This window comes from Uranotaenia lowii, chromosome 2, assembly GCF_029784155.1.
Source record: "Uranotaenia lowii strain MFRU-FL chromosome 2, ASM2978415v1, whole genome shotgun sequence".
In the NCBI taxonomy this organism is placed as follows: domain Eukaryota; kingdom Metazoa; phylum Arthropoda; class Insecta; order Diptera; family Culicidae; genus Uranotaenia; species Uranotaenia lowii.
In genome coordinates this window covers 191,004,162-191,031,268 of record NC_073692.1, presented here as the reverse complement: position 1 = coordinate 191,031,268, position 27,107 = coordinate 191,004,162, and the positions used below count along the sequence as shown (strand labels likewise).

The following is a 27,107-nucleotide window of genomic DNA, read 5'->3' as shown; positions in this document are numbered from 1 at the left end:
CAAGCTCAATGGTGCATGCTCATTGCATGAGAGCGAAACAAGAAAAACATTTTATGGGATTTTCATCCTATTGCACAATTTATCCCAAAAAATATAGTGAGAATCGAACTCACTGCAACATATAATCTCGGCTTGCCAATCAGATATCTTACCGGGTGCACCATCTGAGTCGGTTAGCAATCGAAAGTTTATTGTCATTGTTGTTCAATTTTTTTTCTCTTGATTTTTGGTGAGTAAAGGGTGTTACGGTCAATATTTGGTCAAGGGAAAACGCGTGTAAATCGGTGAAATCATTTATTTAAAAATCAAATTAAATTTCTTTTTCAAGTTTAATTAGTATAAAATTCAGGAAAAATATTCAGTTAGGCTTCCGCTTTTCCAAATCAGAATTGCCGGGCCTTACGCTTAACCCCTGCCATCAGATTTTGTACAGCCACCTTGTCCACCTTCTTCGCCGCAGAAAGCCAGTTTGCCTTGAACTGCTGCTCGTCCTTAGCAGTTTTTTTGGTCTTCAGGTTCCGCTTGACAATAGCCTAGTATTTCTCAATTGAGCGGAGCTCTGGCGTGTTGGGAGGGTTCTTGTCCTTGGGAACCACCTGCACGTTGTTGGCGGCGTACCACTCCATGGCCTTTTTACAGTGATGGCAAGATGCCAAATCCGGCCAAAACAGTACGGAACAACCGTGTTTCTTCAGGAAAGGCAGCAGACGTTTATTCAAACACTCTTTCACGTAAATTTCTTGGTTGACAGTTCCGGAAGCTATGAAAAGGCTGCTTTTCAAGCCACAGGTATAGATGGCTTGCCAAATCAAATATTTCTTCGCGAACTTTGACAGTTTCATGTGCTTGAAAATATCTGCTACCTTTCCCCTTCATTTTGCCGTATAAAACTCCTGTCCCGGAAGCTGCTTGTAGTCAGCTTTGTCGTAGGTTTCGTCGTCCATTACCACGCAGTCAAACTTCGTCAACATCGTCGTGTACAGCCTCCGGGATCGCGCTTTGGCCGTCGTATTTTGTTTATCATCGCGATTTGGAGTCACTACCTTCTTGTAAGTCGATTGTCCGATTATTGACGATACACTCAGCTCAGCTCTCGGAGACAGAGGTTAGGGTTTCGCTTCAAACTACCGGCAACTCTCTTTGTCGTCTCAGCGGCTTCCGGTTTTCGATTTCCCCCCGATCCAGACTTCCTGGCTGTAGACAAACGTTCCCCAAACACTTTAATTACATTTGTAACGGTTGATTTGGCAACTTTTAGCGATTTTGCCAGCTTTACGTGCGAGTAGCTCGGATTTTCGCGATGCGCGAGCAAAATTTTGATACGCTGCTCTTCTTCCTTGGACGGCATTCTGACAACTGAAGAGTGAATTCCAAAATCAAAATAGGAGCAACATTCTACACACACACACACACACACCTTAAAAATGAGGGGTGTTCAGGTTTTTTAAATGCAAAATTGAAAGAAATATGTCAAGTTGAAATCGACCAAATTTTGACCGTATCACCCTTTAATTGTTAAGTTTTGAACAAATTGGCTCGAATATTGCCCGGGTCGTCAATTTTAAAATGAATTGCCCGGATTTTGCCAGGTTTCTATGCCCGGATACGTGTTGAAAAAATTCTGGCAACCTTAGTTTAACTATTTTGTTACAGATTTGTTCGATATCCCAATAATATAAATATAATTTCAATTACAGTTTAGATTTTTTTTTGAAAATCAGGACAAAAGAGCTTTTTTCAAAAATCAGGACATATCAGGAAAATTTATAAAATTAGGACGGTCTTTCGAAAATCTGGCACCTCTGATAATGATAAAAATTGTTTTGACTGTTTTCCACACAACCAGGTTCCAGATGCCCTGATTTTTCAGAATTTGTCTTGTTTATTCAGAGTACTGTCCTGTATTTTTATTGGTTAAATGATTTTTTCCTTCGCTGTGTTCTGATTTTTGCTTTACACAACGAACAAAAATGTCTTTTTTCAAAGGGTCTGTACTTATCTTTACAAAATCCTAAAAAATCATCTTCTGTTCATACAGAATCAGTACCAAAAAAACCAAAAATATGTTTTACTTAATGAAGCTGCTCTTGTGAAATATAACCCCTGCTTTTTTTTTCGTCCAAAAATTTATGTCAAAGGAAGCGTTCGCAGCATCGCGTCTTTCTCGCCTACAAAAAAAACTCTGTTTGCTCTCAGATATATCCTCTGTCCTCTACACAATGTGCAATAGAATTTTTCGGAGAAGGAAATTTTCTCCATCAGCAGACGTGAATGCTCTCGCTCACTCTTGTGTGTAGACAATCTCACTTTTTTTTAAAAAAGAGACTTTCAGCCTTTGGCTGGTTCGTCTATGGCCTCTCGAATCTCACTCTTGTTAGCAGTTGGAAACAGTGTTATCACATCCAAATCTGTATTCCCGAGCGAAAAAAATTTTTTTCATCTGTACTTTTTTGACATAAAACTGTACCAAAATCGAAAAAACGATATATGAAAACTCAGTGAAATCAACACATTTTTTTTTAATTTTACAATTACATTTTTTGTAAAAGATACAATTTTGAATATTTTTACCATTTATAGTCTCTGAAACCAATCTCTCTAATAAGCTATAAATATTTCATTAAGTCAGTATAATTTCCATGGTTTATTTAAAGCCGCACTGCTATACATTATACCAAATGTCAAACATCTGTACAAATCTGTAACAAATTTTAAAAATCTGTCATTTATACACCCATAGAAGAGGTTGCAAAAATCCAATGCCTATTTAGCAAATCTCTGTGCCGATAATGCCCTGAAATGTGCACTGTGCCGAAGACGGTATGTTTGAAAAACCGTAACTGGCATAAGGACTCGGCTCCCAACTAAAATGATGCATGACCACTACATTCAAGCGAAACAAGAAAAACATTTTATGGGATTTCGTTCCTATTGGATAATTCATCCCAGAAACAAGAAAATAAAAATATAAACCACAGCGCACGTAGGGAGAATCGTACTCAATTTACCAATCAAAGCGTCTTGCCAGACCGACATCTTAACCAGTGTACTATTTGAGCTTCATGCAGGAAGAGGGATATTTGTCATAGGCATTCTGCCACCGATCAATCACAAAAGAAACGCACGACAGTGGCTTCCCGGCGTTTGGCCTCCTTTCAAGGTATTCATTTGTCTTGTGATGGAAACGGGAAAGGGAACGGGAGTGAAGGAAACGGGAAACCCATTGAATGAGAACTGTGCCTTGCTTACTGCCTGCTATTACATACACACGCTACATATACACAGCTGCTAAAGCCGGGCAGCTTGGCCGGTGCACTGAACCAAATCTGGAAATAAAATCTACTAGGTCATTCCAATAATTTTTAAAGTTAATCGCTCATATACAAAGTAATGATTTATCCTGTACAAGTTATTGGAAAATTCAATAAATTCTGCAAGTGTATTTTATCGATGAAAAATATACTAAAAAGTATAGGAAAATCTAATGAATACCATGAGCCTAATAATCTTAATCAAATGCATTAAAAAATTCAGTAATTTTCAAATGTTTATATTTATATAGAATTTATATTTAGCATATCTGATAAATTCACTAACAATTCGCATCGACTCGACCTCGACTGATTTGTAAGATTTGGTTTGATAAGGAAACCTGTAAAGTGGCCAAAAAAGTACTGAAAACTGTACGCACCAAGGCCGAAAAGATCGCTAGCGATGAAGGTAAGTGGAAAAACTGTTTTATTTGGCGATAATTTTAATTTTTTCTAACCCCCGTACAGCTCGCAGTATATGCAAAAAAAACTCTACCATCCGGCCGGACAAACGCCGGAACAGTTCCAGCGCCGAACGAGGTGAAAACGGGGCAGAAACGACCATGCATTCACATCATGAACAGCAATACTTGGCGGAAAAAAACATCACTCCTCCAGTTCCTCAATCATGATTGCAAAAACATAACCAATCACAACATTCCGAAGGCTGGAGGAAGAGATATCAACACCACAGAAGCAGCTACCAGGAGCCAGTTTTTTTCACCGACGGCGGAAGCGCACTAAGCCGTCGCTGATCGTATCACCATCGCCACCACCAGCGGCAACAGCAGCACCACCAAATCCAAAAGCTGATATCCGCCGGTAACGTTTCTCGCATCGCATCAACCAAACTCCTGTAAGTTGTCATTTTTTCTTCTCCCACGGTGGAAGTGGAAAGGAGATATAAATAAAATATTAAAATGCTTCAAGCCCAGATGTTTTATTTTTCATAACAAATCCATTTAAAAATCGAAAGTAGAATTACATACATTCATTTCATTGTCTAGAATAATCATTTTTATCTAATTACGATTAAATTACTTTCATTGGAAATTCCTATAAAATTTATCGGAAAGCTAAACTATATGCGCAAAATTTTGCGCTCATCTATAAAAAGTATTGGATTTTCTAGTAGTGCAAAAATACTAAAATTACCGATACTGTTTACAGCCCGATTTTGCTCAATGCTTGTTTGCCGGTGAATTGAAGGAATATATTCTTGTTGCTTTTGCTACATACATACGCACAGCTTAGCCGTGGTTGTTTGCCGGCGAATTGAATTGAAGGAATGTTTTTTTTTGTTGCTTCTGCTACATTCACACGCACAGTGCTCGGTTCGCTGGCTGCCTGGTGTTGGCCGGTATTTATTTCTATCCTTCTTCGTCTTGTGATGCGATATGGAGGGACGTGAATTCGTTTTTATTTTGTTTCTTTCAGACATACGCAATTCGGTCGCTCTAGGAGGTTAGTGCCGGTGGATGCAAATCGAATCAGCACCGGTCGCGTTATCTTCTTGTACCAATGATGCTATGTAATTGATTACACGCCATTGGCACAGAGGCTGAATTTTGGGTGTACGTACAGAATCTGTACCAAAAATGAGTCCAAAAATCTGTACTTTTCTAGATAAATCTGTACATGTGACAACCATAGTTGGAAATATCTCTCTCCGCACAGCTTGGGGGAACAGGAGAAACAAAATTGCACTCCCGTCCACTGAACAAGCCGAACTGAAGAGAAATGCCAACCATGTTTACATGGAGACTGATTCTTCAGGCTGATCGATTTTCTAACTGTTAAAGCTTCAAGTGTATATTTTTTTATACTGTTGTGTTCTAATCAATTTATTGAAGCCATATACTTGGAAAATGTAATTCTATGTCCGTGTTCCCATATTTACGATTTTATCTACTGTTAAAAAAATTCGGTTGAATATAATATAAATGTAGAAATGTTTTGCATCGTATCTACTTTTTACACTTTTCATCTCGAATATCGTTTAAATTTATGATTAATCAACTTACAATTTACCTTTATTCTATAAGATTCTACCGAATTGTTCAGTTGTCAACAATCGCTTATCGTTTACCGGCAATAAAACAGATGAGTGTGTACGTAGCTACTTGTTTCCATTTTTCCAGAATATTGTCGGTTAAATTGATTAAGCCTAATGCATCAGCAACGGCAGCTGTTTGACGGTGTAAACCTTGACACAATTTTATCTGGTCGAGTGGTTAATCGAGGAAAACATTCCGCGCCACACGTAACCGCAATTCGCGTATGCGGCTTTGCGCTTATCAGCCCCTCTTTGCGGTGACGACGTGACGACCGACAACGTTAGGCACGTGTATGTTGTCGTAGGCGGATGACAGCTTTCGATGTGTTTACTACATATCTTGCGACGGCATTGCGCCACGTTACGTTTTGCATTGCATTAGTTCCGTTTACCATTTCGTTCAGCTGAAAGCGCAAACTAAACACCACTCTTATCCACTGCTGTGATATATAAGCAAGTGTAAAAATGAGGCACCTCCTTTGTCTTAATCTGCAACGTGGATTCTGTAAATTTTTAATGGAATAACGAATCGATAAGCCGGTAGATCAAAAAAACGTTGGCCCGAATTGTCATTAGGCTGAATAGTCGTTTGGCCAAATGCACAACAACTACTACGATTTGGTCTAACAATCATTTGACCTTTTCGGCATTGCGTCCGTTTTGCGAAACTGCCTTCAGCTAGATAACCTATCGAACTGATGACTCCGGCCTGACATTCTTTTGGCTTAACTACTATTCGGTCAAACTTCTTTTTTGGCTCACCGTTTATTCGGCCAAACATTCTTTCTTCTGGATTACCTTAAGCCTTTACTGCCACAATAGATCATCTACATGTCGCAGTGGCTCTCCCCTACAAGAAATTAAATAACCTTTGGCCTGATTAACCATCTGACCTGGCGTCCTTCACTAGGCTTAACGATTATTCGGCCTAGTGATCATTCTGTCTGACAACTATTCGGCCTAACGTTTTTCGGCCGAACAGTTTTAAGAAGGATAACCTCTGGCATGGTGACCCATTTGGCTTAGTGGCCTATTCGGCTTGATGGCCCTTTCCATGACCCCGTCCATTGGCCGGATGAATTTCGATCGTATGGACTTTTGCCTGTCGACTTTCGGTAGAATAATTCTGCCTATCAGAGATACCAGAGAAAGGAGAAATGAATCGCTTGAAAATTTTCCCCATGATTCTTCCCAAGAGCCTTCACAAAGTAGAGATTTTCACTTTCTGATATTCCTATTTTGATTTTCACAAACATATTTGGTCATGTTGTAGCGATATTTGCTTAGTGTCTAATGTAGGTTTCATCATCCATGATAACACAACTCGACTTCTTGGTCAGAAGTTTGTCGTACGTAGAGTTTTCGAGACCTCGGTCTCACGGTTCAGCCTGTTCTGTACTCCTTTTTTTCTCTTTCTCCTTCAGATTGGTCTGAAATTCAATTCTCTCTTTGGCGCACATAACTTTAGTCGATGAGGTATCTAGTTTTTTAGCCACATTCCGTACTGATTCCGAAGGATGCCGTTTGTAGTAATCATTGATTTGCTTGTCCATTATAGGGTCAGCAGGGCCAGATTTCCTACCGCGTCTCGGTGAATTTGCGAAAGTACACCGTTCTCTATACTTTCTCAACGCGGTTTGAGCTTCTCCAACACTCACATCTTCTTCCTTAGCTAGTTTTCTGATTGGAAGAGCACTCACAGTGTCCCATTTGTGCATAATCCATTTCCTTTACTCGGGAGTAAGGCCACGCATTTTCAAATTTCTTTGTGAAAAACGACAAAAAATAACAACGCTAACTTCACTTGGATGTAACAAATACAGGGTTGCTAGTGAACCGGGAATTTTAAATGGAACCGGGAAGAACGGGAAAATACCTGAAATTTCGTATCGTTTTCAAAATGGCAGAAGAAGAATTTAAATTAGAATACCAATCAGAACATCAAACATGAAATTAAATTTTGATTTATGGATCTGTTATTCAATCCGAAATTATCGTACATGATAACAATAAGCGTATTTAAAGGTGTATAAGACGCAGTTTTCTCCAACATTTCTAGACCATAAACGGTGCTAAATTTAAAGCAAATTTCAAATTTTAAAAAAATTGCTAAAAAGTGCGAGTGCGTCCTATACACCGTCAAAAACGATATATTTCAAATTTCAGAATTCAAAAGCCTTAGCTCTATAATAATAATTGTAGAAGTGAGTGTAGAAAAAAAGCAATTTTTCAATTTTGAAATCAAATTGAAACCATATTTTATCAAGTGCACATCTAGAAGCCAGTGGCTTTGGCGTAGTGGTTAGAGCTCAAGTCATCTACGACAATGTTTATGAGATCGAATCCCGGCCATGACATACTTGGTACTTTTTTTGTTGGTTAGTGGTTTTTAAGATTTGTAAAATGCAGATCATATCATATCCTCGAAAGATGTAAGCGATCCAAATAAAAAGTAAATTTGAAAACTTTGTTTGAAGGCTGATAAAAAGGTAGATGTGACTTCGCATGATAACTAGAATTATTCTCTTACCGGGGTGCTCACAGAACCGGGAAAACCGGGAATTGAAAATCGTACCGAGAAAACCGGGAAATAACCGGGAATTGAGATCCAAAACCGGGAAAAATACACAAGACAGTTAGATTTCTTTTTTGATACCAATATCAGGGCTTTAATACAAAATTTCGAATTCAGAATTGTAATCTAATTTTCCGAGTCAGAATTAAACAGATAGAAAGAAAAAGTTTTGGAAAAAGCTCACAAGTTTTGAAATTCAAAACTTCTCTGATTTTTCTCCAATCACTTCTAATTTGAAAAAAAAACTCACAATTTCTAACGGAACTTAGAGTTCAAAACTGTCTCTAAAAATAAGATATTTTTTCAAAAAGTCACTTAAAATTTGTTCATTTACTGCATGTCATAAGGATTATTAAAAAAAATCAATCAACCAGATGAATTCAAGTAAATCTAAGTTAAATTTTAAAATCAGAACACTTAGTTGCAAACTTACAAATGAACAAAAAAGCTCCTATTAAAGCGTTAAACTCAAGGGCTAAACACAGTACAGGACTTTTTTTGTAGCTTTTAAACAACAAACAGGAAAGCTTCTGTAATCAAACGAACTGTTTGTGGAAAAGATTCATCAGAGGGTCTGGATTTTTTTTTTTTTGAGACGAGCTTTTTCACTTGATTACTTTCACTTTTTTCTATTCAATTGATGGTCATCATTTATACTGAAAATTCCTAATAACAATTTATAAAACTTGAATATGTTACAATTTCTTTGAAAATTTACTAAAATTTTGGAAATAAAGAATGAACCTGAACCGTGGCAAATATTAAAAAAAAAATTCCAGTGGAAATTTACTCGCTATAGGAATTTTAAGCAACACTGTGAAAAATTTACATCAGTTTTGTCATGAGGGTGTGTTTATGTACATTGAAAGCAATGGTTTAAATCTTAAAAAAGTTACAATTATTCAAGAATGCATTGTATCTCCCTCACAACATACATTCGTGTTTCAAGTACAGTATTTATTTTTAAAAAAATCTTTGTGTTTAAATATTAACAGGGTTTGCTTCATTACACAGTGCAACCTTTAAATTGAAAACAATCTCACTCATCGCTAGTTTTGAAGTAAAATATGAACACTAATAAACCCTTCAAAGGGTATATTCCATCTCATCAAAAAGTTACTTTTTGCTTCTTCGGAGAGTTTACACACAAATGTTTTAAAAAACACTAAAAAGGCAAAAAATTCACAAGTTTTCGATAATTTCTTTGACATTTGAGAATGTTTGAACCAAAAGATGTTCATATCACTGTTTTTGTTTGAAAATATGTGTATTTCATCTAGATTCACAAATTTGCTGAAGACAGGAAAACAAAAATTTTTAAATGCTTTAGAAATTTGAACTTTACAAAAATCATTCTTTTTTTTAATGTCTTTAACAAGGTGTTATTTTTTTCTCAATTCATTTATTTAAAGACTGCATGGAAATTTTTATAACAAAAAAAAATCATATCGAAAGTTTTATTGACCAAAAGTTGCAGACATCATTGAGAAAGAAAAAAATAATGCATAGTTTTTAATTTGATGAAATGACAAAAAAGACAGCCTTTTCTAAATATTTTAAAAATAGAATAATTTTGTAAAAGCCGTATTTCTAATTTTGTATTCATGTCTTTAGTAAACTTGTGAATCTAGATATAGTATACAAATGTTTGAACAAACAAAGTCATATGAAATTCAGCTCTTGGTTCAAACATTCTCAAATGTCAAAGAAATGACCTTAAACATACAAATTTTCAAGCTGTTTTGTAATTTTCAGACGACGGAATATGTTTTTGAAATAAGTGTATTCTACATTTTGATGGTGGAAGTAGTTCTTATTTTTATTTTTGTTGAAGAAACTTTAGAAAAATTCTGAAGGGTTCACAATCATGAGCCATATCAAAAATATTTTAAATTCGAAACATCAGAAATGTTCAGTTTTTTGTGTAAAAATTCTGAACTAGCAAAATGTAATTTTTGATGAGTTTGGAAAAAAAAAATCCTTTGTTGGTTTACATGTTTTCATATGTATTTCAAAACTAGCGAATAGCGGGATCCACCAAATGACCTCGAAAAGGTTTCGCAGTGTTATGTTAATACATTGCGGACCAAAAACAAGAAATCTGGTTTTCTTGGTTGTCGCGAGTAAACATCCTTCAAAAAAAAAAAAAAAAATGTTATACATTCATTATAGTGTCGTGAACCCCAGTGTTTTGTACACATAACTATTTTGTGTATGATGTTTTCTTAATCAATTCTAGAAAATGTGATGGAAGCCATAAAATCGAATCGAGTTCACACTAATTGTTCAATGATATGAGTGTGAGAAAACAGCAAAATCAATGAAATAAGATAAAAAATGTAATGTATTTTGACGAAATTAGACCATCAAAGCCTTGAACAAACCATGAATATATGACTGGGGAAACCGAGAACTTCAAAATGAAAAAGTTGTGGCCACCCTGTCTTAGGCGGCATCCATAAATTACGTCCTCCGTATGTCACAAATCGTAACGCTTTGAAGTACCCTTCATGAAAATTACGTAACGCTGATAATTAACCCCCCCCCCCCCTCTCCATCTTCTCATGTTTTTAAATACTGATTTTCGAAGGTAAAGAAAGATTTTAACATAAATTTTACTAACGTTTTTCATAACGGAATCAATATGTATAAAATCGCTTCTAAGTACTCATTGATGACTCTCTGATAAAATAAATATGTTGAATGTTTACTGATGATCAACCTCCTTTACTTTATTACGTTCAAAAAGCATAACTTGTTATGCAAAATCCATTTTTTAAATCAATTGAGAAAAAATTGTAAAATTTCCGTGTTAAGATTGAATTGAGTTCTTGGGAGTAAATGTACCTAATATTCGGGTTTCCAACGATTATTTCAAGCATATTCAATACACATTTTAAGGAGTCTATCTCAGAATTGTTCAAGAGGAAAGGTTACAAACCAGCTTCAATCATGTTGCAGCTTACAATTTTTAAACTGAATTTTGTTTGAATCTGATTCTGCAAAAATTGAATGGCATAAAAATAGCTGCGATTAAACTGAAATTTTAAGGAAAAAATCGTTACGTAACGATGAGCACACCTCCCTCCCTCCCCTAATGTCACAATTCGTAACGCTCGAGCTTACTCCCTCCCCCCCCCCCCCCCTAGGAGCGTTACGTAATTTATGGATGTCCCCTTACTTTCAACTTGCAACTTGTATGCAGCCAAAATTTCATTGAGCATTACATGATTTTTTAAATGACGGTTAGTTTATAGTGATTGTTCCCAAATTTTGTATCAAATATCCGGGAAAACCCGGATAAAATCGGGTAATCTGGCAACCTTAGTTTATTAGTTCATTAGTTATCAAAGATCGATTGTACTCAAAACTGATCAATTTAAAAATTTGCATACGTAATATAACCAAAACTAGAGGTGATAGAAAAAATCTGGCAATGATCTGATTTCTGGACAACAAAATTTTCTAAAGTCAATTTTTTAGAACATAGGCGCCAAAAATGTTTTACCTTATTTAATTTGTAAAGGTCAAAATATTACATCAAAAGGTATCAAAATCTTAAATGAAACAAAAAAAAATGATTGAGATTATGAATTCATAAAATTCTTTCATGCCTAATGTTCAAAACGTATTACCTTCAAAAAGCTTTGCTACGATATGTTGTTTTGTCAGCCATTTCGCCAAACGGCTGTAGTAGGCACATTATACTCGATAGGTGCATATAAGAACACTTTCTCCTTAGTATTTTTTTTGTATTTATTTTTTAACAAGTATTATTCAATTCCCATCAAAAGGTTGATGAACGTTTATCAAAATGTTTCATTTGAAGGGCGTTGCGAAAAAAAAACCGCTGATAACAATTTGCAAACGTTTCCATTTGTTTTGCGAAAAATAAAAAATTCCATCAGAAAACCTCGTAGGTAACTGAAGTATGTGATTACACATCATCAGTACTTACCTAGGGAGTGAAAAATTTTCAATTGCATCCAGAAGGTTCAACTCCAAAAAATCGAAAACACATACCAGTGTATCGGTACCGTAGGTGTACTTATCGTACAGTACCTTCTTACTTTTAAGAAAAGTCATATTTCCTAAAAAATTTCATTATTTTAAAATCTAATAGATTTGAATTTCTTATGATTTATCATCCATACAATGGAAAAAAAGTAATTCCCATTTGTAAAAATATTATAAATTAAATTCTTTTGAAAACGTAAGGCCATCACGATTGTTTACCAATCGCTCGCCTTAAAAAAGAACATCACGTACACGGAAAAGAAAACCGAGCAGCACCAATAATGCAATGCTATGCGATGGTAAGCAAAGCACAGGCAAGTAAGCAAAGCAACGAACGGTTCACAAATCACGATAAGATACTGCTCGTAGTGCTCGAGTGTAATAAATTTACAACACACAAACACTACTATTTAGTAGAAAAGTGGAACTGCGCCGTTTGCAACTGCGCAGCCATAACTTTTATGGTGTGTGGCACTTTCTGTTTTTCGTCACCATTTCCCCGTAATCCAGACTCTTCGACAGACAGCTGATTTTGACAGTTGGAAGTGTCAGACTGCCCTGCCACACGACAGTCCGGAGTTGTTGTTTCTTTTTGCTGTAATTCGAAACATATTGTGAACTATACAGTGGAAGATTCAACGGAACGATTTTCCGAAAATAACGAAATTAATTGAGTGCGTACAGCAAGTGAGTAGTGTACCTTCCCACAGTTTTTTTTCGGATTAATTGACCCGGAGGTGTTTCGAGCCAAACATAAAGAAGACTTCTCATTCACTCATCTGACTGGAAGTGTAGTGTGCAAAGCAAAGCAAACAGCCTCTCGGAAGGAGCAGACGAGGAAAGTTCAAGGACGTTTCGCCATCGAAGGAACTGCAAAGCAGATTGTTGCCTGGCTGACCACTTCTCGGTTGGCAGATTGTTTATTTTGAGTTGTTTGAAATGGTTAAACAAAACCTGAATAGCCGTGATTTTTGCGAGTGATGGAATGCCGTTCGAAAACACGTTCTGGAGAATTTACGGATTCTTTGAAGGCACGAGCCGGCGTATCCGAACGATAAATTGCGATCAAAATGTTCGGGAAATTTCCCAGAATAAAAAGGTATTTCAGATAACGTGCTAAATTTATCCCTCTCAATTGGATGTAATGTGAGGTGTGGGTTTTTTTTCAACCCTCCAAAGCTATTCGGGTCAATATAACTCGAAGCGCACATTTCAAACATCCTTATCACCATTCCAATATAATCAAGAAGTGGGTTTTTTTAGAGATCAAATATGTTCTATGAAAAACATAATCAAATTAACGGCATTGAGAAATGAAATACAGCGAAGCAAAGCCAAAGTTGGATGTCGTTTTTTTTAAACTAAGATTTTTTATTCTACCAGAAGATCCGAGATAGCGATCAAAACTTTCATTGGACTCAAACATATTTATACATTGTCGGATAGAAGTATTCTTGACAATTTCAAAAATCAATAAAACACTTAAAAACATGCGAAGATTTCAGAAGGTATGAATATTTCAAAAATCAAAGTGTTTTTTAGGGCTTTTTTTTTCTTTAAAAAACCAGTTTTTGATAACCTGGTAATACATATTGACTTTATTTTGAAATATCAAGTTATTAGAATAAATTACCTACACAATGAATCTAATATCATCAAAATCGGACATTTACGGCCAGAGAAACGCCAATAAATTGTAGGTCAAATTTTCTCCGAAACTGATATTTCGCGAACAGTTTTGAAAGGTTAATGACCTAAAAAATGTCTTTACGCCTTTCAGGAAAAATTGACGTAATATCTGTGTCCTCTATTTCACTGAGTGGTTGACAACAACAAGCTTCCAATAATAAAGATTATTTCTTTAATCAATCCCTGAACAAACCTGTAAATATACCAGGTAAATGGTTGCAAGAAGTTTTGCACTCTTTAAAATGGTTTTTATAGCTTAGTTATAATAAAACTAAGCATTTCGTTAGCCGCAATAATGATGCCGGTCACGTTCTGGTGATTCAAAGATCAATAGGGAGGCATAGTTAGACTTGATTTTAAAACAAACTGAAAATAAGTAGTGTTTCCATCATATCTTGTTGTAAAAATAAGTAGCTCGGAGTTCTTCACAGTTCCTGAGAGTGCCAAATTCATGTGTTGTTTTATGCTACCAAAATTAGAACAAAACTTGATCTTGTAGATGAGTTTAAGAAGCAATCTCGTGGAGCAAAAAATAAAATGATTTGATGTGCTGATCTACAATAGATGAAAAGTATTCGACCATTTTCCGGCCATACTATTTTTTCATGTCACGGTTCATAAATGTTTGAAAAACATGTTTCTAAAAGTTAAAATAAATATAAGTAACATCATGCTTAGCAACGATCACGAACCATTTCAAAAGGGAATATGCCATTTTTTATTTTTCAGCGAAGCTATGTACCTTTTAATGTATTGTTTGTATATGCAATTTTTTGTGATGTTCTGTCAAGTGGTTTTCAAATAAGTTTTTCGACTTCAACATTTGGGCAGCAATACTTGCGCCATCTATAATGCTACTCTTAATTACCCTTTTTTCAAATCAAGGCTATTTTTGATTACGATTTGTGTTTCCTGAAGCTTGACTTTTAAAATAACTAAAAAAAATTTAATTTTTTCAAAGATATAACAAGATTAGCCGATTGTCCTCCTTCGGCACAAAAACAACATATTTGACTTTTTATTTCTCCAGTTTTTGAATAATGGTACAATTTCAGATCCAACTTAAACTCGGTGTTTACTTTGTAGAAGCTATTGAAGTGCTTTGCAGAGAACACCGTCACATTTGGAAGCAGCCCTCTTTGTACTTTATTCATTTTGTCAATCGTTATGAAACACTGAGTGATTTGCAGTTTCTACAGATCATTAGCGTCCTCAAGTACTAGATATTAAATTTCTCAAGTTTTTCTCCTTGTTTATCTCCGGCAAATACAGGCGAGACTTGTCAATGAAAAAAAAAATGATGGCCGCTGAAGAGTTCGTTTTGCTGTCCAAGACTTAATTTTTCAAAATATCTCTCCAATAGCAGTCCAAAATTTTTGCTCACGATTTGACCACTGCATTTTGTTTATTTTGTTAGTGGGCAGCTTTTCTAATTTGTAGAAATTAAATCAGACCTGTTTATTAGTCAGCTGGAAGAACCACTCAGGAAAATTTATCTTTTTTATCATTTCCTCTATTGATATTTTCGAATTGAGCTTTAAAAAACCTCTCACATTCCTTAACTTCATTGAACCAATCATTTTCACTTTTAAATTTAAGCTCACTATTGGATCTGTTAAGACTTCTTAAATGATTTACCATGTATACTTTGGTTCAATAGTCGATTTCCAGCTGTTTTTGGGTCTCCTAATGAGACTTTTCTAGATTTTTCTCGATCCTGCCCAAACAATTTTGTCAATGAACTTCAGTATTGGACGCCATCTCAAAAACCACTTGACAGATTGTCACCACATTTGGTACACGTATACATTACATAACTTGGTAGCTTTATAGAAAATTTTATCAATTTTTTCTCCATGCATTCAAAAGTTATTGACAAAATAAAGTGTTGCAGAATTTTAAAACAACGTTCACATGAGTAAATTTTATCTTTGAGGTTTGCATGGGAAAATTAAATATTTTGTTCTAAAAAACAAACATGATTTTTTTCCACTCTGAAACCGAGCATTCTAATCGTTTTTGTGCCAATTTATCAATTCTTCAATGAATATGTTCTGCTGAACAACTTAATCAAAGATCGTAATTAGAAATTAACCGAATATTCGGCGCCGAATATTGCCCAAAAACCGTTAAAGCGAATATTCGGCTTACCAAACAGTTGAGCTAAGTATTCGGTCGAATAGGCCAATTTATAAACTGCTAACTATAAGTGGTATGTCTTTTGACATTGAATTCAGTTAGATATAAACCTAACCCATTATCCCAAGTTCCACAGTTTTCGTTATGTCTGTTATTATGAGAGATTATTGTAAAATAAAGCAAACATGTGTCTGGTTTTCAAAAACTTCTTTGCAATGGATCAAAAGATACGTGGGGTAGAACTTTTTTTTCCTCATTTCCAAGAATTAAAGGTTAGAAATCTAATCTCAACAGTGACAAAAAGGGAGAATTGCTTTTGAAAATGTCGGCAGAATCTAGCAAAGTTTGACCAAAGCTGTGCGAGTTAAAAAGCAGATTGATTGAAAAACTAACGTAAAACGACGAAAAAGAAGAACTTGTTCTGGTTTTGGCCTTATTATTTGAAGAAATTCTGTTTGCCCTTGCAGTACAATAGATGGAGTTGAAGAAATGATTACCTGTACAATTTACACACACATGAGCCGCATTACATTCATACAATATATACAAGCATCAGTATAAAATTTAAGATGATTTGGTTGATTCCTGAATTATCGCAACGCTTTTCAGTTTTGCATGGAAATTTGTATGAAAGAAGCAATATTTGCACATTAAATCATCCAGAAAATTCAAATCAGCTTGAAAAGATGTTGGTCTTGAATTTTTGGTTTTGACTATTCTTAAGCTTTATTTTTTGCTCACATGACAAGCAGCAAAGTATTTCATGAAAAAGTTAAAACCCTTTCAAAATAAATGATCTGAATCCATTGAAAAGAATTCAAAATGGCGGACTTTAATTGCTAGAGCTTTTAAAAATTTTATGAAATGTTTTCGCAAAGGTTATATAAAACAATAACTTCTCAGGCTATGTAAAGCAGTTTTTTGAGAATTTTTTTATTTTCATCCTACGGTTGAACAGCTTTAACCCTTCGTTTCATAAAGTAACAAATTTGCAACAATTAATTAAAACTGTTCCAAATTTCGCATTTAGCATAAAAGTCTACTTTTTTTTCGATGGAAATACCATTTCTAACTTCAAGATCACGTTCAATTAGAAAAAAATGACTTTCAGTGTATATAGGTTCAAAAAAGACCACCTTGAATCTGAAAAATATGGAATGTGGAAAAAGCCTTATTTTTCAAATTTTTGGCCTAGTCTAATTCACATTGAGAAATTTTTTCCGACTCAAAAAAAATATTTTCGTATTCTCACTAAAGTAATTCACATAATAAACACAAATTGAGGATTTTTTTTGTTTTCTTTCTGATATAATGGTTTTTCAATAATTGTTGCAAATTTGCAACATCATGCAACGGTAGCACCCTGGCTAAGTATATGGGTTCCATAGTGTTTTTCCGAAACTGGTATAACAAATACATATTTTAATTATAAAAAAAAAAGTCAGATGTTCATAATTTAGTAAAGAAGCATACACAAAATATCAACAGTTCCAAAATATTGAACAGGAAAACATACATTGGGGAAAACAGTTTAAAACGCTTTATATAAAGTGACATATGAGGCCCTAAGCCAAAAGGGTCTAAGTGCTTCAAAACTGTTTTCGACAAAACGCGCTACAAAGTTTTCTTTTTTCTCGTTTTACATATATTTTGCATAAAGTTGTAGTTTTCGTAGAGTTTTAAAATCTTATTACAAATAACGAATACATTTTTTTTTATTTTTCGATTTGAAAGTTCAGAACTATCTACCTACATTCGATATCCGAGGTTTGAAGTATTGCTGTGCTTGTTTTCATAGAGACACAATGAATGATTTGATTGAAAAAAAAAAACCATGCCCATTGTTTTTTCTAAAGTATGATCGACTTCTAATAATGAATCGACGGAAAATGCTCTTAATTAAGATTATTAAATCATTTTCCAATTTGAGGTTAAAAAAATTGTTCATTTCAATATCATAGACTGACAGGTTAGATGTATTTCATCCTATATCTGACTATATAATAAGAATGTTCAATCAATTGCCAGCTGGCCAGGTATTTACACGGATGCCGGAATACCCATAATTAAACTAGCCCACCTGATTGACTTGTTCTTCCAAAATATACCTACATCAAAACACGCAATACATTCACTCCATAACAGTTCATACGACGCCATAGAGTCCGGGTATGATGTACGCTGCATTGGAGATTTGTCGAACTTAATAATCGAAGAATGCATGTGCATGTGCACTTACTTAGGCAGAAACTGCGGTGAATCCGTGCACCCATGGTGGATTAACAACAAACATAGCTACTCCCAGCTAAATTCTAAACTCTCACGGTGTCCAAAAATCTAGATTTACGAAGTTTTTATGATAAAACTATGATTAGTGCAAAAGAAATTAGGAGTTAGCATATATTTCTAATTGTCTTGTGTGAAGAACAAAAAGGTATAACCGTTTCATGTTGTTGCAAATTTGCAACAATTAATATTTTTGCTAAATAACCGAAATATGTGAAAATAATATTTTTTCATTATTTTTCCCTTCATGTAAACATCATTGCGCACTATTGAGAATTTTTTCGAGAAAAAATAAAAAATCATGAAGGGTTAAAATATATAGTAAAAAAAATTTGAAAACAAAATTTGGTATAACATCGAATATCTTTTCTGGGGTACAAGTTAGGTTTTTACTTTGTTGACATGAATTGTACTGCAAGAATCAAGGAATATTTTCATCCAAAGTTATATTATGAGGAACTTTCAGTACATCTCTGGCGATTTTTGAATGAAAAATTTTGTTATCCCATGCAAATTTCCATACAAAATTAAAACTCATTGCGCCAATTCAGGACTATGTGGATCGTTTCCAAAATTTTGATTGCTATTTCTGGCAGCAAAACAGTCAAAAAAAAGTCATGGGAGGTGTAAAAATATAAGAATTTGGAATTTCCATACAAAACTTGCAGCGTTTTAATATACAGATATAGTCCCATACGGGGCTGTAGGAACGGGGGAAGTTTTTGGGGTTAATCCCTCTCCCCCCTATGAGGGTTCAAAAATACAAAGTGAAATGTTTATCACTCGACTTTAAATTTGAAATTCTTATCAAATAATGATGAACCACTATAATTAGTCAAGAGTACCAATCACGATTCAGAAATTGGCCCAAAACCTCGAAGTCTCATCCCAAATCCGAAAATTTACAACAGTTTTTCAAAAAAAAATCTCAGTTGTTAACAGTAATTTAGTTTCGATATATAATAATTCCAATAGTTAGCCTCCAAAAAGACGAACTGACTTCAATAAGCTAGACTAACCTTGCCAGATTGCCCGGATTTTGCGCATTTTTTTTTCACGATACTTGCAAAATAAAACAAAAATTTAAATTTAGTCATTGGAATTATGTTTCTTGCCTCAAATAAATTTATCAAACAAATTTTGTTAAAAGTAACAAGAACGATTTTTTGGAAGCCTAAAATATGAATCTAAATCGGCTGATGTGTTTCGATAAAAAAAAAATCAAATTTTCAGGTGTTTTTCTACTTGATTTTATTATTCAGATCAAAAATTTGAAATTTGAAATTTGCCTGGATATTGGCCGGATTCTAGGGAAAATTTTGAAAAAAATATGCCCGGATTGGAAAGTTTTTGAGATAAAATAGCCCAGATTTGCCCGGCCTGGATACTTGCGGAAAAATATCTAGTTTGTGCTCAGTTTATTGTTCTTGATTTTCAGTTTGGATCATCATTGGAATATTTAGAACCCTGATTTGAATCTTGCTTTTGCTTTTCATATTGAAATAAGATGGATTTTCCATATTCGAAACTAATTATTTCGGACTATGAAAAAAATTATTTGAAACTCCAACCGTTTTTAAGATTTGAGCTTGAAATTTTTATCCTCAATTCATTTGCAGAATTGAAACATAAGAAATTTTAATGAGTCCAGGATGGAAAAATCTGAAACAATTTTGTTTTTTTTTTTTTGTTCACAAGTTTTATCACGAATAAATAATTGAAACCCACACATTCAGAATCAAGTAAGGGATTTCTGGTTGAAGGTTCTAATCAAATTTCGCATTTTGGTTTTAAATTCGTAGGAAAACTTTACTGGAATTTGGATTCAGATTTTGAATTTAAGTTCAAAATGCAGAATTCAGACTCAGGAATAAAATTAAAAATTCGTATTCAGATTCAGTTTGAATTTAAGTTTTATAATCAAGGTTAAAAGATCAAGATAGATTCAAAACTTTGATTTGCGATTCAAAATTCAATTTTTAACAATCAGAGTCAGTTTAGAAACGCAAACCTGGTAAAATTCACAAATAAGGAATTAGATCTGGATTCGTTTCAAAGATTTTATTTTTTGGAAAATCTAAATTTTAATTTTAAATTATTTAAAAATAAGAAATTTTTATTGTTAATGTTTTTTTGATAAAAGAACTTGTATTTAATCATATAGTGAAATTCAGCTGGAAATTTTATTTAACATTTAACATCTTTCACATGGCTTCAAAATAAAAGTTTCAAAAAATAATTTAAACTTTATTCGAGTTAAAAAATTTAAAAATAATCCTTATTGAATCGTAAACCTGATTTTTTACTCTTATTTCTGAATATTTGTTCACAAATGCTTGAAATAGTTATGCTTGTGTTTAAAATAATTAGTTTGCTAATTTAAGTAGGTAATAGCAAAACGTTTTTCTTTTAAATGAAATCCTTCAAATGTTTAAATTTATGTTTCGATTACAGCCGTTTTAACATGTATGTGTCATTCGCGACTTTTATCAACGGTGCATTTGATGAACAGTCATAAAAAAAGCTTACCCGTTACAACTGTGTTCGATGGGGACTCTTGGGCTCGAACTCACAAACATCGGCTCAGGAGGAAACTGACTTAGCCAACTGAGCTATGACACAAGTCCCCATATTTGTCAAAACTTCATAAAAAAAATTGGCAACTCCTAGGACTATTTTTTTGAAAGTTATTATTTGAAATAAATAGCTTTTAAGGTAAAATAAATTTGATCTGAATAATTAAATAGTACCTACACATTTTTTCACAATTCTTCGTGTATGCATTGTTAAAGCAAAAATTTTACAGGAAAAAAAGTTACCAAAACCTCTCCCATAAACCGGTTCTTCCTGCGGAACTGGTTTTTATCCGAAGTTTGTCCAATGTTCGTTTTCAAATAATTTCTTTGTCAATATAAGAGAAGCGCTTTTCCCAATAGTGCTAACCAACAGCAAAGTTTCAACTATTTATTTTTTAAATGCTTACCTGTATTTAAAAATATAAGAATTTCAATACCTATGTATTTAGTTATTTTTATTCTGATTTTATTTTATTTTTTTTTTTTTTTTACTTAGAGAAGACTTAAACCATCGCAGCCATTCGTCTTCATAAGTTACCCTAAATTTTAGCAATCTTACATGTAGTAAGAAAAAGTGTGTACCCGATCAGGAGAGCATATCAAAATTATAACTCAAACGTATCTCACCAAGGTATTTACATCTGATTCAGTTATAATGAAGGACACTAAATTTTCGATTTTAAGTTTCTCCAATCTGAATTTATTTATTTATTTATTTATTTATTATATTATAAATCAACGGATCACATATTGATCCAAATGAAAAACTATAGTTTAGGACAATGTACATACAAGCGGTAATCTACGTTAAACTTAAAACTCTAAGAATTTTTCTTCGGAATACATCACGCGAAACGTCAAAGTCGAAGTACCCGGAGTAGCGGTTAAATGTTTTTATAACACCGATTAGAGCTGTGTTGGCCCCATAATTGTTCAGCCGGAGAGGGACGAAGAGCTGAAGATCACGACTCCTCAGAACTCGTGGCCGTACGTTGAGTCGAAGTTCCTCTAACAATGCGGGGCAGTCTATTCTCGATGAGAGCAGATCGGCAACGACCGAGGCTCGTGTGGCGGTCCGGCGGGCTTGTAGCGTGTCGATGTCGATTAGACGACAGCGGCTCTCGTAGCTGGGAAGTCGGAACGGGTCGTGCCAGTTGAGTTGTCGGAGAGCGTATCGCAAAAAACGCCGTTGGATGGCCTCAATACGCTCTGAGCCGTTTTGATAATATGGGCACCAAACAGCCGAGGCATATTCAAGGGTCGATCGAACCAAACTACAATAAAGACTCTTCAAGCAGTAGACATCCTTGAAGTCTTTCGTCATGCGGAAAAGAAGACCCAGACATCTGGAGGCTTTGTCGACGATGTAGTTAGTGTGAGTCTTGAAATTCAACTGTGTGTCAAGAATCACGCCAAGATCTTTCACTTGTTCGACGCGAGCGATAGCCTCGTTTCCAAGATGATAAATGGCTGATAATGGGAGCCGCTTGCGGGAAAACGAAATTACTGCACATTTGCTGCGATTCGAGGGAAGGCAATTTACATCACACCAAGAGGCGAAGAGGTTGAACTGACTCTGTAGGAAGTTTACATCCTCGGGACCGTTGATGCGGCGATACAGTTTCAGGTCATCAGCATACGCTAGTTTTGGTCCATCAAGGAGCAACAGCACGTCGTTGAAGTATATCAGGAATATTATTGGTCCTAGATGACTCCCTTGAGGCACTCCGGATTTGGCGGAGAACTGACTGGAAAATGATTCACCTATTCGAACAATGAGTTTTCGTCCTACCAGGTAGCTGCGGAACCATTCCAGTAGAGACCCGCAGATACCAATACGATCGAGTTTGGCGATGGCTATGGAATGGTTCACCTTGTCGAAAGCAGCTGACAGATCAGTGTAGATGACGTCGGTTTGAGATCCCATGGCAAAACTGTCTTGCACATTAGACGTGAATGTCAACAGGTTTGTAGTCGTAGAGCGCTTGGGCATAAATCCATGTTGTTCATTTGAGAAATAAGGCTTGCAATACGAAAAAATGGGTTCCAAAACAACCAGCTCGAACAATTTGGCTATCGCACATAAGGCAGAAATGCCACGATAGTTGTTCACATTTCGTCTGTCCCCTTTTTTGTGCACCGGAAACATATAGGCCTCTTTCCATAAGGATGGGAACGTAGACTGATCGAGTGAAACTTGGAAGATTATTTTTAGAGGTATCAGCATATGTGATATATATCGCTTCAAGAAGGTAGCTGGTATGCCATCTGGTCCTGCGGAAAGGCTGTGTTTCAGCTTAGCGGTCGCTTTCAAAATAATATCGTCGTCTACAACAATTTGATTCAGCCATGTGTTCAAATGAGGGACGTTACAAGCCGCGCTGGTAACTTGGTCCGAGGATATTGAGTTTGAGTCAAATACACTACGGAATTTGTCAGCGAAGAGGTCACAGATTTCAGGTTCCGAAGTCGCTAAATTATCATCCAGAAACATGGAGAGCGGTAGGCCGGATTCTTTCCGCTGGTCCTTGATGTACTGCCAAAATGATTTGGGTTTTGTTTTGAAACCTCGCTGTATCCGAATTAAGTAGCTCTGGTAGCAGCGTGAGCATAGTTTTTTGTAAGCTGAGTTGAGTTTGCAATACTCATTTTTAGCGCGGAGAGTTTTGTGCCTAGTGTAATAACGGAGAGCTTTATTCTTGAGCGTTTTCATTTGTCGCAGTTCTTTCGTTACCCAAGGAGCTCGTAGGTTAGAAACTGATGAGCGTTTCGGTACGTGACGATCGATGATGTAATTGATTATATGGGAAAATTTCATAGCTGCAGCGTTCGGATCGGAAGATTCCAGTTCAGTTTCCCAGTCGATAGCATCGAGCGTTTGTGAAACAGCGACGAAATCAGCGTTCTTAAAGTCGAGAAAGAATTGACCAGGTTTTTGGATGTGGGCAAAAGCTCTAGGAATATCAAGTGAAAGCAGCAGAGCAGGGTGATGAGGAACAACCTTGACCAAGGGCGTAGGAGCCTCTTCAATCGTAGCCAATTGGGGTCCGTCACTGATGAAGCAGAGATCGAGCATTATATATATTATATCTTATTCTGATTGACAAACTTGAATGGGGTTGAGCTAATTTTCAATGACAAAGATTTTTTTCGGATTTTCCTAAAATAAAATGATTATATCATATTTTGATATACGTGCAACTTTTTATGAAACACGGACATCGAAGTCAACGGCCCAAACCGTGCATTAATGAGTTTCACTCAACAGATCCATAAAATTGAATCCAATTTTTGGGAAACCAAAAATGGAGCATGGTTTTAGCATATAATGTGGTTTATTGACATTTCACTAGTAATTTTTCTCGAAGCACTCATATCTTGAGTTATAATTAAGTTATAATTTTGATAGGTTTTGTTCTGTCCAATATCAAACTATGCTATCTGAATGAGATATAATCTTGAAAGGAGCATATCTAAAATTGATATAATTTAGCTATGATCGCAAAGATTTTTTGATATAAACTGAGATATTTTAACATTCTACGAGTACTGATTAATAACTAAAAAATTAGTATCAAAATATCTCATCTTGATATAATTTAGTTTTTCCTTCCTGATCGGGTATGTATTTAAGTCGATTTCAAAACTTCCCAAACAACCTTCCACCAAATATTACAGGAAATGAGCAACTGCAGCTGCACCTACAATATGGGAGGTTCCATTCGTAGTCTCTCGTGGTCTATCGATTTTCCGTTCTACTTTCCGATGCTGTAGTTGCATACATAAGTAGGTATAGCTCTGATTATACAGCTGAGCCATCAGGGTGTGTTGATGTTCAGATCCATTTGTTGCATAATTGTTCGAAACATTTCTCACTAAATTGGATTTATTTTTCTTGATACTTTTTTACAAAAACTTTGGTTGATGAATTTTCTTTGACCGGTTTAGTAAATTTCATTGAAATAGAGGATGTGTATGAATTTGAAACAACTTACTCGAACCGGTTGCTCCAGCTCCCCTAACACAATGGATTGCATTGATGCATTTAGTAGTAGTCAGCCATTCACCGGTGTTGACGGTGATGATGAATGCTTTCCGCACGACAACCTCGTGCATTCTGCCCGAAAAACCAATCGATTCCGATCTTTGATGGGGCGTTTTGAATTTCATTATTTCTACCCCATAGGTTTAGGTTACCTCGAAATAGAATGCTTTTAGTTGCTATGAGGGACACTGCTAATAGTTTTCCATTTTAATTTGCTGGAAACAAGTCTATTCTAGCCATTCGGTGAATAGTGTATGCATTTGAATGACAGTTCAAATGGACAACAAAATATAGATTTTAAATTCGTTTAATACACTCGAATCCATTGGAAGATTTAAAATTTTCTGAAAACTTTTAGTGTTAATTTTTTCTCTTCCTAAGATCGTTTGTAACCTTATTCTAACCAAACATCCTTGACTTTTAAAACTGACTAACCAAAATGTATTCCAACCGCCAGAGAACAATTCCCAAGCGCTATTAGCTTGCCTAATGATTATTTCCTTCATTGGTACACTAATACGGTACACTTAATTTCCAGTGCAACCAAGCCGTAACCTCGTTTCGAGAGTTGCTCGTTGCATCCATCATCCCGAAAGGTCATTCGGTCGGGTGCCCGATTGTCTCGTCAATCGGCTGACCGCCAAATGGGGATTCCGACGATGAATCGCCTCGTAACAACGAAACACAAACTATAGTGATGGTTAACCTTCGAGACAAGTCTCTTTATTCTATAACTTCTATGTTTGTTGTTGTTGTTGTTTTTTTTTTGTTGGTTCATATTCCTAGGAACAGTTTGTGATAAGCTATGTTTCTATTTATTGTGCAGCCGTGAGCGAGAACGCGAAAAAAAAAAAATACACCAGAACCAAGTCTTTCCCTTCGGTTTTTTTGAGACGTTGAGGCTCTTTGCGCGTTTTTATTAATAGCGCAGAACAGGAAGAGGAAGAACGAAGAAGAGAAACGTATTGTGGAAACATGACAAGGTCGTTCGTTGAATCTCGTCGTCGTCAAACTATTTACCAACTAGCGATCATCATTTCCGATAGATCCGGCTTCGATTCGGTTGACATGTCTAGTTTGTTGAATTTTTGTATGGTTTTTGATTGAAACTCTACTTTAGCATAGAGAATGATTTGTTGAATTTCGCTCTGTGTTTGACTTTTTGTGTGTTTATACTAAGGATTACTAAAAATAAGTTTTATACGTAATGTTTAGAGATCTTATCTTCTCAAAGCAAAAATCAATATTCCAACTATAAATCTTAGAGCTGAATTCGTTTTTTGGCCTGGCTGCCAAGCTTGACTAGCGAAACTGCAAAATCCACTTTTTGCACATGCATCGATTGCTCTACAAAATCGGTTTTCTTAGTTTAGACGCAATTTCAAGTGTTTTATTCGAAAACTACGATAGATGATACGAGTTATGGCAAAAAACTGTCCATTTTACTGTAGTCAGGGAAGCAAATCGAGTAGAACTTATAATGATAACTGATTTATCACTTGTTCAACACTTAGCAATAAATATGAGACCGCAAATGGCTTCTCATCCGTTTCCAATGACGATCAAGATAACACGCCTGAAATTATTTTCTCTCAGTCAGCTTTAGTTCTGAGAAGGGTTGCCAACACTTTTTTTCAAAATTCAGGGACACGAGAAATAAAAATCAGAATACATGGTTCAACGGAAATTTAAACGGTCGAAATGAGGATCTTTTTTTGGTTGTCAATCCACATTTTGAGCTCCACCAATGTCTTTAATGCTGTTCCATACTACCCATTTTCCATCATATTCCCAAAAATCAGGGAAAATCAGGCTGATCTCCAAAAAAGCCATGGAAAAACGGAGGTTCATCAAGGTATCAAGTTGGGCCTAAAAAATTAAGGCAAATCCTGAAAAATCAGGTACATTGGCAAGCCTGGTGCTGAGAATATTCTCCGACAACACAAGAAGCGAGCTAGAGAACAAACGCACAGAGAGTGCTCTATCAAGATATAGAGTGCTTCACGCTCTCAGCTTCATGCAAAATAGTGAAAAATTTTCTCTCGTCCGTGAACAAGAATGCATCCTTAACGTTAAAAGCGTCCCTGGAATAGGAAGCGTCCCCGGAATAGGAATTCACAACTTATCGAGAGCAAAATTGAAATTGATAAGTGCTGGTCTAGTGTGCTTGCGAATAAAATTCTATACGACGATAACGATTTTTGGATTCCCTGGCTGTGAAACCTAGCACTCTCAATGTTTCAATATAAGCTTCTTAAGTATTTGAAATTATATCAATCAAAAGTTTTGCATTATTATTTCATCAAAACTGGGCCATGTCAAACACGATGAGAACTGTATTTCGTAAACCTGTTGGAATGGTCGTACTTTCATCCCACAGAGTTAAAAGTACGTTTCGATAGCAGTTAGGCAT

At 35.4% G+C, this 27,107-nt stretch overlaps 2 protein-coding genes across 2 annotated transcripts in view; one reads left to right on the top strand and one right to left on the bottom strand.

The window, feature by feature from the left end:
- LOC129749584 (putative mediator of RNA polymerase II transcription subunit 26) overlaps positions 1 to 27,107 on the top strand; it is a 139,624-nt gene that overhangs the window by 37,393 nt on the left and 75,124 nt on the right. The window lies entirely within an intron of this gene.
- On the bottom strand, positions 12,366 to 23,725 carry LOC129742199 (uncharacterized). The gene is made up of 3 exons (XM_055734061.1): positions 22,414 to 23,725; positions 22,157 to 22,290; positions 12,366 to 12,554 (listed from the first exon to the last, which is right to left on the bottom strand). Exons 1-3 carry the CDS (start codon positions 23,723 to 23,725, stop codon positions 12,366 to 12,368), a joined length of 1,635 nt encoding a protein of 544 aa, XP_055590036.1.